Source organism: Syngnathus acus, chromosome 11, assembly GCF_901709675.1.
Source record: "Syngnathus acus chromosome 11, fSynAcu1.2, whole genome shotgun sequence".
NCBI lineage: Eukaryota > Metazoa > Chordata > Actinopteri > Syngnathiformes > Syngnathidae > Syngnathus > Syngnathus acus.
The window spans coordinates 8,794,126-8,809,984 of record NC_051096.1 but is presented as its reverse complement, the minus strand read 5'-3'; the positions used below and the strand labels follow the sequence as shown (position 1 = coordinate 8,809,984).

Here is a 15,859-nt window from a genome sequence, read left to right as displayed (position 1 = left end):
TCGCCATCTTGAATCGCTAACTACGGCATATACACTAAGTCAAAATACGTCAATATTGCCTGCGCAGTGGTGCGCCTTCGTTTATGATGGGAGCGACATGAGAAGCGAGAAGATCGCTTGTTGGTTTTTTTTTTTTTTTTTAGTTTTTGGATCTTTTTTTGTTTTGTTCGTGAATAAATTAATAGTGTCGCAGTACTACATAAAAAAAACGTGGGGGGTAGCATGAGCTAAGTAGCTGTGCAGTACTTCCGACTCCCGTTGAACGTGTAACTGCGTTGGATAGAAACATTTATTATTGGCTTTGCAGCTTCGATACCCATATCCTTTCTTCGACGTGACACAACAATATCCCTCCAAACTCAACATGCTAGGTCCAAAGGTAGCACCGGCGTTGTTACATCAGTATTTGGAGAGGCTAACCTCTGGCCTGTCTAATCCAACTTTTTCAGGGGACAAAGTTTAGTGTGGAGCTCCACAGTTGCTTTATAAAAGGACACGTTTGCAAAGGTCCACTCTTATGAAGCATAGTTAGGGACTAGCTTCTGGCTGCTCTGTAGTTGCAATATTTGTAAGTAAAATCAGCAGTTGTAAAGAACAAACCAAAAAACGTAGAAGCTACAAAGTGCATAGCTATTAACCATGTATTTAGGCGAGTGACTTATTTTGTGGTGGTTTTCTTTCTTTGTTTGTTCTGTCCCGTGGCTCTCTGCCTAGTCTGCTGACCTCGTGTCATGGGTGGGAGTCTGGGTTGCCACCGCTCCATCCCCAAAGACCCCACTGATTTCAGCAACGGTAAGCACAAATTGAGCACGGCGTGTAACTTTGGAAGCATTCTGATGAACCAGGGTGGGAGTCTGGGTTGCCACCGCTCCATCCCCCCCAAAGACCGCACTGATTTCAGCAATGGCAAGCCCAAATTCAGCACCGCGCATAACTTTGGAAGCATGCTGATGAACCAGGACCGTGTCGACATCAACACGGCCACTGAGGAGGAACTCATGACTCTTCCAGGCGTTAACCGCACTGTCGCTCAGAATATCGTCGGCTACCGCAACTGCATTGGTGGATATAAGAAAGTGGAAGATCTGGCACTTGTCGATGGAATAGGGGGAGCCAAGCTGGAGGTGATCAAAGTGGAAATATGTGTCTCCAGTAGAAGTTCGTCAACTCCTTGTCCTCACTGTGCCAAGACCTGTAACCGTCGTGTTCTGGCATGAACATGGACACAGCCGGCCTTCGCTCACGAGTACCCGAGGTGGAATAAGTCGATCAAACCCCTGTCGGTCCTCCCTCGCCTGGAGCAGAGTTTGTATTCCGGCAACGCGGGCACCCTTAGCTTCACAGGCTGCACTGTCCTCTTTCTCGGATATGCTTATTCTCTACTATTCCGCTCTATGTTTCACACCCCCATTCCCTCCTAAATAAAATAGTAAATGGGTGACCAGTATTTGTATTTCTGCACCTTTATTGACGCTCAAAATGTCAAAACAGGTTTAGATGTTGGCAATACACAGCGTGGCATTGGTTCCTCCAAAGCCAAACGAGTTTGAAAGGGCCACTCTTCTGCCCAAAGTCTGCCATGGCTGCGCCACGCATGGAACGTAATTGAGGTTAAATTCTGGTTGGGTGCGGTCCAGATTGAGGGTCGGGGGCAAGACGCCATGGTAGCAAGCCAGAGCGGTGATTGCTGTCTCCAACGCTCCCGCAGCCCCAAGCAGATGTCCGGTGGCTCCTTTGATGGAGGACACGGCCGGCGCTCCTGCACTTTGATGAAAGAGCCTCTTGATGGCAGCATTTTCCGCTGCGTCACCCAAAAGTGTGGAGGTGGCGTGGGCGTTCACGTAAGACACGTCTTCTGGTGAGATGCCAGCATCTTTGATGGCAGCCGACATGCATCTGTGAAGTTATCCTGCAGTTACAATCGGGCCTTTCTTTCTGAATTAAAAACATGACAAAAGTCAAACCTTGAATGACTATATTATTAAATGACTTGATCTATGAGAAGCCCTACGGCAGGGGTCTGGAACTCCAGTCCTCGGGGGGGCCGCATTCAAAGTCAGAGTCAAAAAGTCAAAGTTGACAATAAAGCTGACTTTGACTTTTTGACTTTGAATGCGGCCGCCCCGAGGACTGGAGTTTGAGACCCCTGCCCTACGGGGACCACCCCGAGCCAACAGCCTCCTAGTCGCTGGCCGCCACTATCGGGAAAATAGTAATGATTAAAAAAACATGAACGTCTGCTTACCTAAAGGCCCCATCGCCATCTGCAGCAGGTGTGGTAATGTGGCTGGCATCTCCCGAGAGTCCGTATCCTAGCACCTCTGCATACATTGTGGCTCCACGTTTCATTGCATGCTCCAGTTCTTCCAGCAGGAGCACAGCTGATCCCTCACCCATCACAAAGCCATCTCTCTCTGGATGAAAGGGTCTTGAAGCTAGTTTAGGACACTCATTCCACTTGGTGGCAAGGGCACGTGCTCTTGCAAAGCCAGCTATTGACAGAGGTCCCACACAGGATTCCGTCCCACCCGTAACCATAGCAACTGCATCGCCGTGGGCAATGAACCGTGCGGCATCCCCAATGGCGTGCGCGCCGGTGGTGCATGCTGTGGACACAGCGTGGTTAGGACCCTTAAGATTGTGCTTGATACTGATATGGCCAGCAGCCATGTTCACAAGAATACGAGGCACAAAGAAAGGACTCATTTTCTTGTAGCCCTTTTGGTGGAAAGCAGCAGAGGTGGACACTATTTCATCCAGCGACACCATGCCCATGCCAACATTGACACCAGTGGTGAGTTGGTCCTCTGTGGTTTTGGGGTACCATCCTGAGTCGTCCAGGGCAAGCTGAGCAGCTCCGAGTGCCATCACAGTGGCTGGTGACATGCTACGGAGCTCTCCACGAGATGCAAACATTTGCTCATTAAACTGACCTTCTGCATTTCCTCTGGGTACCAACGCTGCTACTTTGCAGGGAATTGTTCGGTATTCCTCCGAGCAAAGAGCCACAATTCCACTCTGGCCCTTAATAATGTTGTTCCAGGGTAACGCCGTCCCTGTGCCCAGAGGACACACTATACCAATGCCAGTAATAACAACCCTTCTCCGTCTTCCAGGGCTGTAGCACCTGAAAGACTGTTTGCTCGGGCAAGTGGAGGGATCTCTTTCAAATAGGATCCTTCCACTCGGTCTTTGTTTAGCCCAATACGTTCGGGACAAAAACATTATACTGGCGTCTTCCTGTATTTCGTAAATCCACACTAGCTGTCAAAGTAAGAAAGTAGTGCTGAAAGCTGAGTTTTGTAACTCTACACATCAAAATGCCGATGTCGGGACAACCACATCTGCTTGCTGGCTGGCTGGCTGGCTGGCTGTGTCCAAATTCACAGGCTGCATCCCCCTAACGCCAGTTCGAAGGCTTGGTCCAGCCGTGGCGAATTTGGCCAGGTAGGGCCGAATGGCTGGCTGGCTGGGCAGCGCAATATAGCGGCGACGTGACGTCGATTTCGACGCGACCAGACTAGACCGCACCGCACCGCACCGCACCGCCGGTGTCCTCAGCTGTGTCCAAATTCACAAGTTAGCTAGTTGTGTGCAAATGCACACGCTCCCTCGCTGTGTCCAAATTCGCAGGCTGCGTCCTCTGAAGCCACTCCAAAGGTTGCGTCCTTGAACGCACAACATGGCGACATTTCCGGCCGGACAAGGCCGCAATGTCGGTGTGCAAATTCACGTAGCCTTCGACAACCAACCCCTATAATCTGGTGGCCCGGTTTCTATGGAGACGAGACGGGCCGTGAGTTCAAGCTATGAAAAAGTGCAGACGGGAAAAAAAAAAAAAAAAAAAACACATTTGCCATCGAGTCACTCCGGAAATGACGTCATGTAGCCTGAAACCCGGCCGAAAACCGGTCTTCTGAGGGCATAGCCTGCGAATTTGGACACAGCTTTGTCATGTCGTATACTTGGCAGAAACCTTACGCCTCCAAAAATCATAATTTTTCAGGAGACCTAAAAAACAGCATGTTGTTCAACCATTGAAATGTCATTTTTAAAGAAAAGAAAAAGCTCTTTTTAACACATTAGATTGGTTAATCAAAAAAATAATATCCACGCGTGGACTAACCAATTATATGGCTCATTAAAAAAAATATGAAATGTTCCTAAATGTGGTGTCAAATCGATGATTTCAGCAGTTATTTGCCGTTTTTCTTTTAACTCCAGTTAGTAACAACCTTAAAAAGGAAAGAATTGAAAAGTAAGAACGTTCCGATCCATCGGTGACCAATCATCATCAATTGGAAAAGTGTGTGATGGGTATTTTTGATCAAAACCCTCTATGGCCAATCATAATTGCCCTCATAATTCTGGAAAAGAGAAAATCATGCCAAATGTTTATGCCTTAATTGAGAAAATGTGCACGTCATTTACTTTCACCAGCAACGTCCAGTGCACTGCAGTTATACTTGTTGAAACGACTTGGATCTCAATGGAACAGATGGAAGTTACCAATGATCCTCCCCTTATCTTCATTTGGTTGCTCGATGACACCGTTTGGTATGGTCCTTGTGTCGAGGAAACAATTGAGTCCTCTTCTGCTGCCATTGTGTCACTGAAAGCAAGTTGAAAATGGCCCACCCTTCACACTTAAATAAGCCAGCGCTTGCAGGAAAAGATGGTTATCATTAGAGAACACCAGATTTTCTTGTCCAAACGAGAAACTGTCATTTGAACTTACTTGTTCTGACAAGACCGTTTCCTCGTTAGAACGAGCAGGTAGAATGAGGAAGTTTCTCATTTTGGACAAGAAACATGCTCCAATTAACACACACACACACACACACACACACACACACACACACACACACACACACACACACACACACACACACACACACACACACACACACACACACACACACACACACACACACACACACACACACGCATTTCACTTCACTTGGCTCTGAAAATATGTGAGCTGATCTGTTTGTCAATGCTAAAAAAGAAGTTGAACATCTCAGCTCGGGTTGGGTAGTATTTCATGTTAAGCCTCAGGTCCAATGTAGACATATAGGCAAACTTGCTCGCAACGCTTTATGCAACACCCACTTTTTTTAAAAGTAGGCAAAAACTGGCCTGATCACAGAAGTACGATCAACCCAGCACACACAAGTTCTACTCCTCCTGAGAATCTTCAACTGTAAGCAAAGTTCAGATGTATCTTTTGACTGTTGATAGACTATACACGCTTATGATGTGTTTTCATTTAGGTCGTTAAATTTATGTGCAAGTCAACCCCCAAAACAGATTGATTGTTTTCCTCACGCTACCTTTTATGCGAGACTTATTCTCACATGCTTGTATAGTCTTATGACACAACCAATCTACTATTCCTCCTAAATTTAGCATCGCAATGTCTTTAATTCACAATTTTGCTTCATCCAATCCCAGAAAGCACGTTCTCTCTCTCGAATTTCTCATGAGGGCTAGACACGAATCCTGGGTGGACCCGTTTCTGGTCTTTAACGCCAGCTTAGCTTCTTTGTTCGCGTTCATACATTCCGAAGCAACTGCAAATACTATGTGATAAGACAGCTAAGCAGTTATGTCTACCACAGGCTCATATATTACGCTAACAATGCCTCCGCCACTTACCTGCAGTAGTGACAAGTGAGGCCACTGGCAGCCACTTACTGTATATAGACTATACATCTCCATTTTCTGTATGGCTTGTCCCCACGGGGGTCGCGGGCGCGCTGGAGCCCATCCCGGCAGTCATCGGGCCGGCGGTTGAAGCGCTTGGCAGCCAATCGCAGGGCATACAGAGACCAACACCCATTCTTTAAAAGCAAAACACCTGCTGACAAATGATAAAGATAGCATGTAGTTTCTAACTTTTCCTTCTCTGACTAATAGGGAAAAAAACCGGCACAAACCTTTTGTTCTTTGCAGAGATCCAAGATGTGCGGTATCTGGGCGATGTTCGGCAGCGACGAGTGCCTGTCAACTCAGTGCGCCGACGCCGTGAAAATAGCGCACCGAGGCCCAGACGCCTTCCGCTTTGAGAATATCAACGGGCACGCCAACTGCTGCTTTGGCTTCCATCGGCTGGCCATTTTGGATCAGCTGCATGGCATGCAACCTTTGCACGTCAACAAACTGCCCTTTTTGTGGCTGTGCTACAATGGCGAGATTTACAACCACCTCACAGTAAGACCGTAGCAGATGTTTGCTATGAAGATGAATACATTCTACAATCTCTTCTTTCAGCTGAAGAAGCAATTTGAGTTTGAGTGCCAGACACAAGTGGACGGCGAGGTTCTGCTGCACTTGTACGAGCGCTTCGGCATTCAGAAGGCCGTGTCTCTCCTGGACGGCACCTTTGCTTTCGTTCTGTTGGACAGGAGCCAGAGAAAAGTGTGCCTGGGAAGGGACACGTACGGCGTGCGCCCCTTGTTTCGACTTCTGACCGACGACGGAACGCTCGGAGTCAGCTCCGAGGCCAAAGGTAACGGCCCGAGTGCACCGGGAGTTAGTTATGCGTGCAAGCTTGTTGTTTTTTCTCGCAGGCCTTACGGATGTGGTCCGCGCCACGGACACGGCTGCCAAAGTCAGCCCCTTTCTGCCGGGTCATTTTGAAGTCTTTCATTTGAGCCTCAACGGAAAGGTGAAATCGATTGAGCTGGAGCAGTTCCACGAATGCACCAAGGAGCCAGCTCACGCCATCTATGACACCGTGGGGAAACTGGCAGCAGGTAGCCGCCACCCCACCACCGGCCTTCAGCGTCACCTTGCAAAAAGTCATCGCTGCCATGTCTTAGGTTTTGACGACGACACGGTCAAGGACAACGTCAGAAGGTTGTTTGAGAACGCCGTACGGAAACGGCTCATGGGCACCAGGAGGATTGGTTGTCTTCTCTCGGGTAATGGCTCAAATGTCTTGTTCTATTCATGGGATCTCAGCAAAGAATGGAGTTCATTTTCTGTGCTTCAGGGGGTCTGGATTCCAGTTTGGTTGCCGCTACCTTGGTGAAGCTGGCAAAACAAGTGGGACTCGAGTATCCCATTCAAACCTTTTCAATTGGGTCGGAAGACAGCCCGGACATCTTGGCGGCCCGTAAGGTCAGCCGGCGCACAGGGAAATGGCAATTGCAAGAATGTCTCTTTATTTGGACACTGTCTTTGAGTCCAAAGTGTGATTTGATTTCCCCCCCCCCAAGGTCGCAGCTTACATCGGCAGCGAACACCACGAGGTGAACTTCACTGCCGAAGAAGGCATTCAGGTTGTAGAGAAAGCGATTGTAAGCCTTGAGACCTATGACACCGCCACCGTGCGTGCCTCTGTCGGTGAGTGAAAAGTCACGCAAGCGCTAATGTGTCAATCCGTCTTTGGATGGGCAGGGCAGGTTTTCCCCATCTTTCTTGCTGGATTTCTGTACATGTAGCCGACATGAGTTTTCTTTTTACATTCAGTTTGTGACAATGCAGCTAATGTACTTCATAGGGCCTTGATGGTCCGCCGCACATGTGACAAAGATTCATTTTCGAGCAGCAGTAGATAAAACGTTATCAAGCCAGTAAGTTCGCAGAGCGACAGTAATAACGAATAATCGTTCATTTTACACCATTAAAAAGACATAGCGTAGGTGTGGTTTGAGCCTGCTTTTAAAGAGGGACAACGAGTCACTATTTCGGAGTGCTGGTGGAAGTAGCGAGTTGCAAAGATGTGTGTGGGGGGTGCAGCCGAAGGCTATGTGCTTTTTAGAATTTAGGGTGATTAGAATTGATGGTAACCACATTCGGGACGGGAGCCGCTGTCAGATCTGATTTGGACAGGTCCAAACTCACAAATACTTTTTGACTGTCCGTGACGTCACTCCCCGTCGTCCCTCCTGTAGGAATGTACTTGGTGTCTAAATACATTGGTGAGAAGACCGATAGTGTGGTGATCTTCTCTGGAGAAGGCTCCGATGAGCTCACGCAAGGCTACATGTACTTCCACAAGGCAAGTGCTCTTGCTTTTAAACGCAGTGGTGTTTTAAACCTATTAGATTAGTTTGACCATATACTGTTATGGAAAAACATCAGGAATATATTGGAGCTTTGAAGATACTGATATCGGTAATATTGAATCCAATTGAATCGAGTACTTCTTGTGTAGGCTCCCAGCGCCAAAGCAGGAGCGGAAGAGAGCGTCCGCCTGCTGAAAGAACTCTACCTGTTTGACAATCTGCGAGCGGATCGCACCACGTCTGCGCACGGGTAACCTTTTGCCCGCTCGCGGGTGCTTGCCCGTGTCTTTCTGGCTTCCGTTCATTCGCGTGCTTTCAGTTTGGAGCTCCGAGTGCCTTTCCTGGACCACAGACTGACGGCGTATTACCTATCCCTGCCTGAGGAAATGAGAAATCCCAGGGTTGGTCTAGTTAAAAAAATAAAAAAATAAATGACAACTATTGACTGGCTCAGCTATGCGATACCTTGTCTGCAGCACGGAATGGAGAAGTACCTTCTGCGGGACTCCTTCAGAGGTGTGAAATTGATCCCCGATGAGATTCTGTGGAGGAGGAAAGAAGCCTTCAGTGATGGTGTGATGTCCGTTAAGAAACCCTGGTATATCTTTCTTGAGGAGCACCTCGAGTGTGTGGTATGTGCAAAGTTATGTGCACATGATTTATCTATTAGCAGAGTACTAGGAATTGTGTTAAATCTTTTACCAAAGGCACATCTTGATTAAAAACACATTACTAGCACTTTAAAACAAGTTCTCAAGTGTTGGGAAATTTCAATACGGTGGTGTTAACATTTCTAAAAAAAATATCTATATTTTTTTCATTTCTAAATATTACCATTTTGTCTTTCGCGGGTGGATCTGGAACGCATCTCCCGCGGAAAACAAGGGATCACTGGAAGTATCAAGCAGGCAAAATACCTGTAAGAGATGCCCAAAAAAATGGACAAAACGTATACTTGAAAGTAGTATGCAGTTTCTGTAATCCACCTGGTGACATTTTAGTGTTGGCAGATTGTGATGGAAGACGTTGGTGTTTGCTTGATCACCTGTATAGTGGAGTCTTGCATTTTCTGCGAGCATGAACTTAGCTGCTACGTCAGTTGTATGCACTTTTGGAAATGTGCCAGCGATATCAGTGGTGCCAAACCCAAAATTGTCCATCCAAGAGCTACACGTTACGTGAATCATTCTTGTCCTGACAGGTGAGTGACGGCGAGATGGCCAACGCTCCCAAGCTCTTCCCTCACAACGCTCCCTCCACCAAAGAGGCCTACTACTACAGACGGCTGTTTGAAACCTCCTATCCTGGCCATGCTGACTTGCTCCCTCACTTCTGGATGCCACGTTGGATTGATGCCAACCACCCATCCATCCACAAATTGCCCATCTACACACAAAAGTCCATGACCGAGAGTGGCAGCCGAATGGGCTAATTCTTGCTGCCGAAAAGAGTCACGGGCAAGTAGATCGGAGCCATATTGGTGTGTGTGTATGTGTGTGTGTGTGTGTGTGTGTGTGTGTTGAATCAAATAAAATGCTCACACAGGATTGCGTGATGTTTGAATAGCAACTAACAATGGCCTCACCCGTTGTTAGGAACAGCTGGAAACCGGGATCCAGAGACACACCTGAGGACAATTGCCCCGCTCTCATAATGTGTCACTTGTGCTCCCTAGCCTCGCCGTTCCTTAAGCAAGTAAGGTGCAAGGAAGATAAGAGCAATAACAAGTCCGTTTTTGATGGCGGGAAGAATGTCTACGAAATGTCATGTGGCAAAAAGCTCGATTCACATTTTTCCATTCCAAAGCCCAGCCCGGCAACCTTTTATCTGCGACTTCTCACCTCCTTTGGGCAATCCATTTAGACACCGGTGTTTGTTGATTGTTATCGCCAGCAACCGTGCCCCTACGGACGAGATCCATTGCGTACGAGATCAGCTTAGCTACCGCAACGGCAAGCGGACCCCGGCCTCAGCGGCACGCCCACTCCACTTTGAGAAGCACCGATCGGCAAAGTCGGCTTTATTGTCAAATTCTTTCCACGTAGCAGACTCATGGAAATGACGAGACAGCAAGTAACAATTGTGTCAAAGCGGAACTCACCGAATGCAACATTAAGAAATCAGGTGGTTGGCAGAAACAAATACACGGCATGTTTCACAATTGGTTTTTGCTTTGGTTCCAATATTTATGTTCCCTGGCAATAAATCTGTATTTGTATCCATACGGCCGCAGATGGTATGCCAGGTACTCCAGAGCATAGAGCCGAACACCGTAAATGTAGTGAAAGGACACGGCGAAATCGGAACAGCACCCTGGACCCTGGAGGAGAAGAAGTTCACAATTCAATTCGATGCATCAATAGCATGCAAGTCCGCGTATGCCGGTCTTCTTACTTGAACGGGAGGGTAGTGCTCATAAGCCAGGTACCAAGGGGTCTTTTGGAACTGTCTGACCAAGTGAAGCTCTGGAGGGAAAGGATGGAAGGTTTGCCGGGCTCTCACGTCTCTGGTATCCAGCGGCTCCACCTCCATGGTCTCCATACACTTGCCCAGAGCCACGTCCTCGGTGGAAGAGAAGTGGGCGCACGCCCCTGTCCTGAAACCTCGGATATATCTTCTCAGGGCTTCCTTGCTGAGGACGTAGCCGGCGCCGCCGCTCATATAGCCTTGGCGGAGAAAAGGTTTAAACCTTCTTCCCAGGTAGAAAGGCTTCTCGGGATCCAGAGCGGACAACATGTAGAGGAGATTCTCCACAATCACGTAGGTGTCGTCGTCCGCTTTCAAGAACCATTCGGCGTTGTCCAGGTGCCGCCCGTAGATGTACTCAAAGGCGCCCACGGTCTTCCGATACAGGTTTTCTCGTCCCTCGCTGACGTTGAGTTTCACGGTGGGGAAGTCGCTCTGGACGGAGCTCATGTACAAGACCAGGTGGCAGCGCTTTGCCCACGTTTCCTTCACGTGCTTGGTCCGGGACTCCATAGTCTTGGGCCCGGTCATGATCCAACACAAGATACGGCTGGTTTGCCCAGAATTTCTTGTCCGACTCAGGTTGACGCCTAGATGGAAAACGTAGTATCATGCATGTACTGCATACAACCAAAGAATGACATTGTTACCTTTAGTCATTGTTGGACGCCGCCATGGCTCTAAGAATAAAAAGTGGCCGTCCGTCATCTGTGTGTCCGTTCCAATTGGAATGAACGCAAAGTGGCCTTTTTCAATCAATGTATAGCGCTTTTCTACCCAAGTGACTGGAGCGCACCGTGATGACGCAGCAGCATCAGGCGCAACCGAGGCTTCGGTGCCTTCATCCCACAACAATTTTGTCAAGAGTTCCAGGAAAATGGCATCCGTGTCAAAGTGGCAACAACAACAAAAAACCTCACAGATATCAAACTTCTGGGCGAAGCCACAGAGTAACAATGAAGGGCCAGCTTTGGCCCTTCTTACCCTACAAGTCTATTTACTATCTAGAAAGACAAAAGAAGAAACACACACGCCAGAGCAGTGTCGAGTGTTCCTTTTCCAACCGCAAACAAACATTTGGAAAACGTCCACCTACCTTGTTGATCTCCTTGCCAAGCATCTTGTGTACGGCTCTTGGGAGGCCAATTTGAGTGGGAGAAATAGCGCAGGGACATAAACCCAACCATCAGTCCGGTGAAGAAGATTGAACGGGACCTGAATTTCATTCTGTTAGCGCTTCCTCAACTAAGCGGGCAGGTGCACAAACGGTGCTCTTAACGGTGTTAAGTTGAGCTTCCGTGTGCCAGCCGGCCTCCCTCCCATCTGCTGCCAACGTACGGTCAACCCTAAGCCACTTTGCCCCTTATTGACACAACTTTCAGCTGCTCCTCCCTATGGCGACGTCAAATCATTTCACAAACTTTCTTCATTGGCAAGGGAAAACATCCTCTGCCAATGCGAGTGGCCATGTCATTTTCGTTGGTTCAGGAGTGTCGCTCGCTCGCTCGCACTCACTCACTCACTCACTCACTCACTCACTCACTCACTCACTCACTCACTCACTCACTCACTCACTCACTCACTCACTCACTCACTCACTCACTCACTCACTCACCTTCAGCCAGCATCTGCTGAAATCAGGTCAGCATTGTCCACTGCAAAGCTGCTACAGAAAAGCTCCTTCTTTAGCTGCACAAAAAGAGGTATAGGAGAAACTTCTGTCAAATAAACTCCACACCGGTCAAAACGTGATCTATTTTAGTCAACATAGTCATTGAAATCTAGTGACAGATATTTGGAAGAAAAAAAAAGAAAGAAAAAGACCTCATCTCCTTCCATAGCATTTAGGATATCTAATTGTTCGACATCATTTGGAGCTGCTGTCAATAAAGGACACAGTTGCATTGAATATATGGTGGTAAAACAGCATGACTCACGTCACACGTCTGCTGCCGCTTCACTTGCCTATCTATCCTCTCAAAGTGTCCTTGAGCCTGATGTGATGTCATTAGTGAGAAAGAAAAGCTTCTTTTCATTCCACCGAAGCCTGCGCTGGCTCAATTGTTGAGGCAACACAATCATAAAGCACCACTTGAATATGTTTCTCCAATAAAAGAAGATCAAAATAGGGAATGTTTTGATTGACTTCAGTTAGACACGCTAACAGAGGAAATAAGAATTGGGATTTTTGTTTTATAAATGAACCATCTAGCGTGTCACTTAAGTGTTATCATTGCGTGAATGGGAGGTGAAAGAAAGAAAGAAAGAAAGAAAGAAAGAAAGAAAGAAAGAAAGAAAGAAAGAAAGAAAGAAAGAAAGAAAGAAAGAAAGAAAGAAAGAAAGAAAGAAAGAAAGAAAGAAAGAAAGAAAGAAAGAAAGAAAGAAAGAAAGAAAGAAAGAAAGAAAGAAAGAAAGAAAGAAAGAAAGAAAGAAAGAAAGAAAGAAAGAAAGAAAGAAAGAAAGAAAGAAAGAAAGAAAGAAAGAATAAATACAAATTCTTTTTCTGGAGATGCAGCCATGTTAAGTGCGGCGGTCAGCTTTGCAATAAACGTTTGGATGGCCAAATAAACGATGGTGAGCTCAGCGGAGGTGCCGTGTGACCAGATTAGAGCTTTCATGTCCATTCCATAGGAACGCCATACTTTAGGCTGCGAGTGTCTATTAGCATTTATTGACGAGCCATCCGTCCCGCTGCCAATAGAAGCGCTTTTATGACACAATGGGGAAGGAAGGAAGGAAGGAAGGAAGGAAGGAAGGCCCCTTTTCAGATCCTGCTGATGGATGGAAAATCGCCAATCTCTCTAATTGCAATGGTGTCACGAGTTGAGAAGTCGTGGGGGAATTCATACCTTGCTTTTGGAACCTGCTGACGGAGAGAGAGCTTTTCTTAATCCGGGATCGTAAAGGAGCTAGCTGCAAGCACAATAACGGAATCAAAACAAGCTAGGTGTCCAAAGGAATCTTTGAGAGGCACAACCATGTTATTTGGACAAACAATTGAAAAGAGCATACCATGTTATTTGGACAAACAATTGAAAATAGCAATATACTGTGTGCGATGCTGGCTGGCGCCAGCATTTATTTACTTGCTATGGATTGATGGCAAAAGTTGGGCACAGCTCTCGCTGTCATTGTGAGCGCGCTAATAAAAGGCCTAGCTGTCATCTTGGAATCGCTTCAAATGTGACAACATGTTAGAGGAATCTATTTACATTGGAAAGGTCAGCCTCAAACAAGAATTCTCGTCCTGGGTAAAATGCTTAACATAATCGCATGACGTGCTGGACCAAGCAAGCGTCAAGGCTATATGGCTCATTAGCGCTGGTTGGCTGGGGTCAATATTTTACAGCCAGCCCTACCATGGCTGACATGCAGCACAGCGATGGTGCCTTGCGACTTCAACTGACGTCATCCCAAATATTGCCGAAAAAGTACAAATGGTCAAAAGAGCGCATAAGACCCCGCCATTTTTGGTATCTTGCTCCCCCCCCAGAGTTGTATACACTGTCCCCATTTTGATTGTAACATGCAGCAAAGATCCAGTCACGCTTTTAGTGCTCTGATCTGGACCAAAGCTCTTACACACAATTTTGGACCTGGTTGACTTAGCATGCGCACTGGCATTTTCAGCAGACACACAAAAACCTCTTGTGGAGAGAACATTTGCATCAAGTGGTAAATGACAGCAAAAGTGCTAAAAACTCTGTCATTGTCCTAATATATTCAAGTCTGCTTCTTCAATTACAAAACAAGTTCTGGTTGATTGTGACAACGATGAGGCTTTTACAAGAAGAACATGTTATTATATTCAATTACTGCTGTTTTTAAAAAGTACTTGATGTTTCTCGCAGCCATTAGAGAGTGACGCGGCGCGGCGCGGCCATTACTGACGTACTTGTGAGATCTCCGAAAATACACAGAGATCTGCTCTGCTCTGGTCAAGGCACAAAAGATAGCAGTGCGCTTCTTTTCAGCCTCGGTGCTGATGTCGGTCGGTCGGACGTAAGAAGCGCTTTGGTCCACAGAGATGTGGGTGGTGCTGAAGTCAAGTGATGTTTGATTAGGCACTGGATCTTTTCAAAGACTATGACAAACATTGCGCTTGGTCATTTGTTCCGCGCGTGTGAAAGTGAATGGTGCTTTGAGCCGCCCTCCCACTGGCTACTTTGTTGTCCTTTCAATTGTTTGTGATTCAGCCTATTTGCTTCATTGTCTATGTTCAAACGGAGGCCGCGGCTCTCTTCAATACGCAATCCTACGTTGCCCGTCCTTTTCTTGCCCCATGGGGACAATAAAGAACTCTTCCATGTTGAGTGAAAAAGGGACCACGACAGCCAGCCAGCCAGCCAGATGATGGATCCCTTTAAAGATTTCTAATTGCCTAGAGATGCTTAGGTCCAAATGAAACTTGTCTACTCAATGCAGGGGCTGCAAATCCTTTTTGATATTCTTTCAACGGAGCTGCTGCTGTTATTTCATGACTGAACCAAAAGCGGATTTGTGCAATTGGAGCTTTTCGTTGCCCTCTATCATTGGGATGGATGCCCACATAAAAGTCTCCTAATTCTGTGAGGGAATAAATTGTACTTTTAGGGCATTGCAACTTCAATAGAGGTGTCTTTTCAATCCCCATACTGATTTACTTAACATAACCCTTGGCAGCAATGTTCAAAAGTTCATGCATCTTTTCAGGCTTTTTCTTCCGCTCAATGAACGATGATTGGGGTCAAATGTCTTTTTTTGCTCAGTGTTAAAGCACGCTACGCCCCCCCCCCCCCCCCCTACTTTAACCAGCAATCACATTGCCAAGACCACAGCTTTGTGTCAGTAAAGGTTAGTTGAATGCTATTGTCTGAATAGATATCAGTTTCCAGAGCACACCTACAGTGGTCACAAGCAGAGGAAGCCTATGGCTGCGGCGAGCAACGACATGCAGGTCGGCGCTTGGCGTGACAGAGTGAGATAGAAAGCCTCGGAAATGGGAGTCGATTTTCCCATCTGTGGTCAGGAAATCTCGCTCGCCTTCTGCTCCGATGTGAAATCATATACGTACGTACAGTGAGGCTACCGTAGAAGGGGGGGAATTTGATCCGAGACAGCCAGGAACCAAACAAAACACATTTCCATTTGACGCCCCTGCACCTTGGGATGTCATAAATCAAATATCTAGGGATTCAATTTCTTCATTCCATTTTGCTGTGAGTGATCGATATTATTGGAACAGAAATAAAATGCCTCATTATTGATCAAATCAAAGCACGCAGTGGGAAAAGCACAGACACTGATTCAATTGAGCAAAGAGCCAACACACGGTTAAGCCCAACATGATTCATTTAGCCTCACCATGTGAAGTAAAGTTCATTTGCACTTGGTAAATG

The 15,859-nt window shown here is 46.9% G+C and overlaps 4 protein-coding genes across 6 annotated transcripts; 2 read left to right on the top strand and 2 right to left on the bottom strand.

The window, feature by feature from the left end:
• Nucleotides 1-48: 48 nt before the first annotated feature.
• Nucleotides 49-1,447, top strand: eepd1 (endonuclease/exonuclease/phosphatase family domain containing 1). 2 transcript variants are annotated; one of them, XM_037263468.1, is made up of 2 exons: nt 49-379; nt 715-1,447. In XM_037263468.1, the coding sequence occupies exon 2, from the start codon at nt 732-734 to the stop codon at nt 1,215-1,217; it is 486 nt and encodes a 161-aa protein (XP_037119363.1). In that variant the 5' UTR covers nt 49-379; nt 715-731; the 3' UTR covers nt 1,218-1,447. The 2 variants fall into 2 exon arrangements, with proteins under 2 accessions (XP_037119363.1, XP_037119362.1); XM_037263467.1 differs by lacking the exon at nt 49-379 and adding an exon at nt 394-568.
• On the bottom strand, nt 1,448-3,848 carry oxsm (3-oxoacyl-ACP synthase, mitochondrial). Its single transcript, XM_037263460.1, has 2 exons — nt 2,246-3,848; nt 1,448-1,896 (listed from the first exon to the last, which is right to left on the bottom strand). Exons 1-2 carry the CDS (start codon nt 3,223-3,225, stop codon nt 1,494-1,496), a joined length of 1,383 nt encoding a protein of 460 aa, XP_037119355.1. The 5' UTR covers nt 3,226-3,848; the 3' UTR covers nt 1,448-1,493.
• Nucleotides 3,849-5,961: 2,113 nt separating this feature from the next.
• Nucleotides 5,962-9,502, top strand: LOC119130005 (asparagine synthetase [glutamine-hydrolyzing]-like). The gene is made up of 11 exons (XM_037263453.1): nt 5,962-6,213; nt 6,274-6,511; nt 6,573-6,758; nt 6,825-6,926; nt 6,998-7,125; nt 7,224-7,350; nt 7,902-8,008; nt 8,165-8,265; nt 8,335-8,416; nt 8,492-8,647; nt 9,217-9,502. The coding sequence occupies exons 1-11, from the start codon at nt 5,965-5,967 to the stop codon at nt 9,445-9,447; spliced, it is 1,707 nt and encodes a 568-aa protein (XP_037119348.1). The 5' UTR covers nt 5,962-5,964; the 3' UTR covers nt 9,448-9,502.
• A 503-nt stretch (nt 9,503-10,005) lies between these two features.
• Nucleotides 10,006-12,302, bottom strand: si:dkey-202e17.1 (uncharacterized protein LOC555344 homolog). 2 transcript variants are annotated; one of them, XM_037263462.1, is made up of 3 exons: nt 12,097-12,302; nt 10,410-11,071; nt 10,006-10,335 (listed from the first exon to the last, which is right to left on the bottom strand). In XM_037263462.1, the coding sequence occupies exons 1-3, from the start codon at nt 12,107-12,109 to the stop codon at nt 10,171-10,173; spliced, it is 840 nt and encodes a 279-aa protein (XP_037119357.1). In that variant the 5' UTR covers nt 12,110-12,302; the 3' UTR covers nt 10,006-10,170. The 2 variants fall into 2 exon arrangements, with proteins under 2 accessions (XP_037119357.1, XP_037119356.1); XM_037263461.1 differs by lacking the exon at nt 12,097-12,302 and adding an exon at nt 11,578-11,776.
• Nucleotides 12,303-15,859: the final 3,557 nt, after the last annotated feature.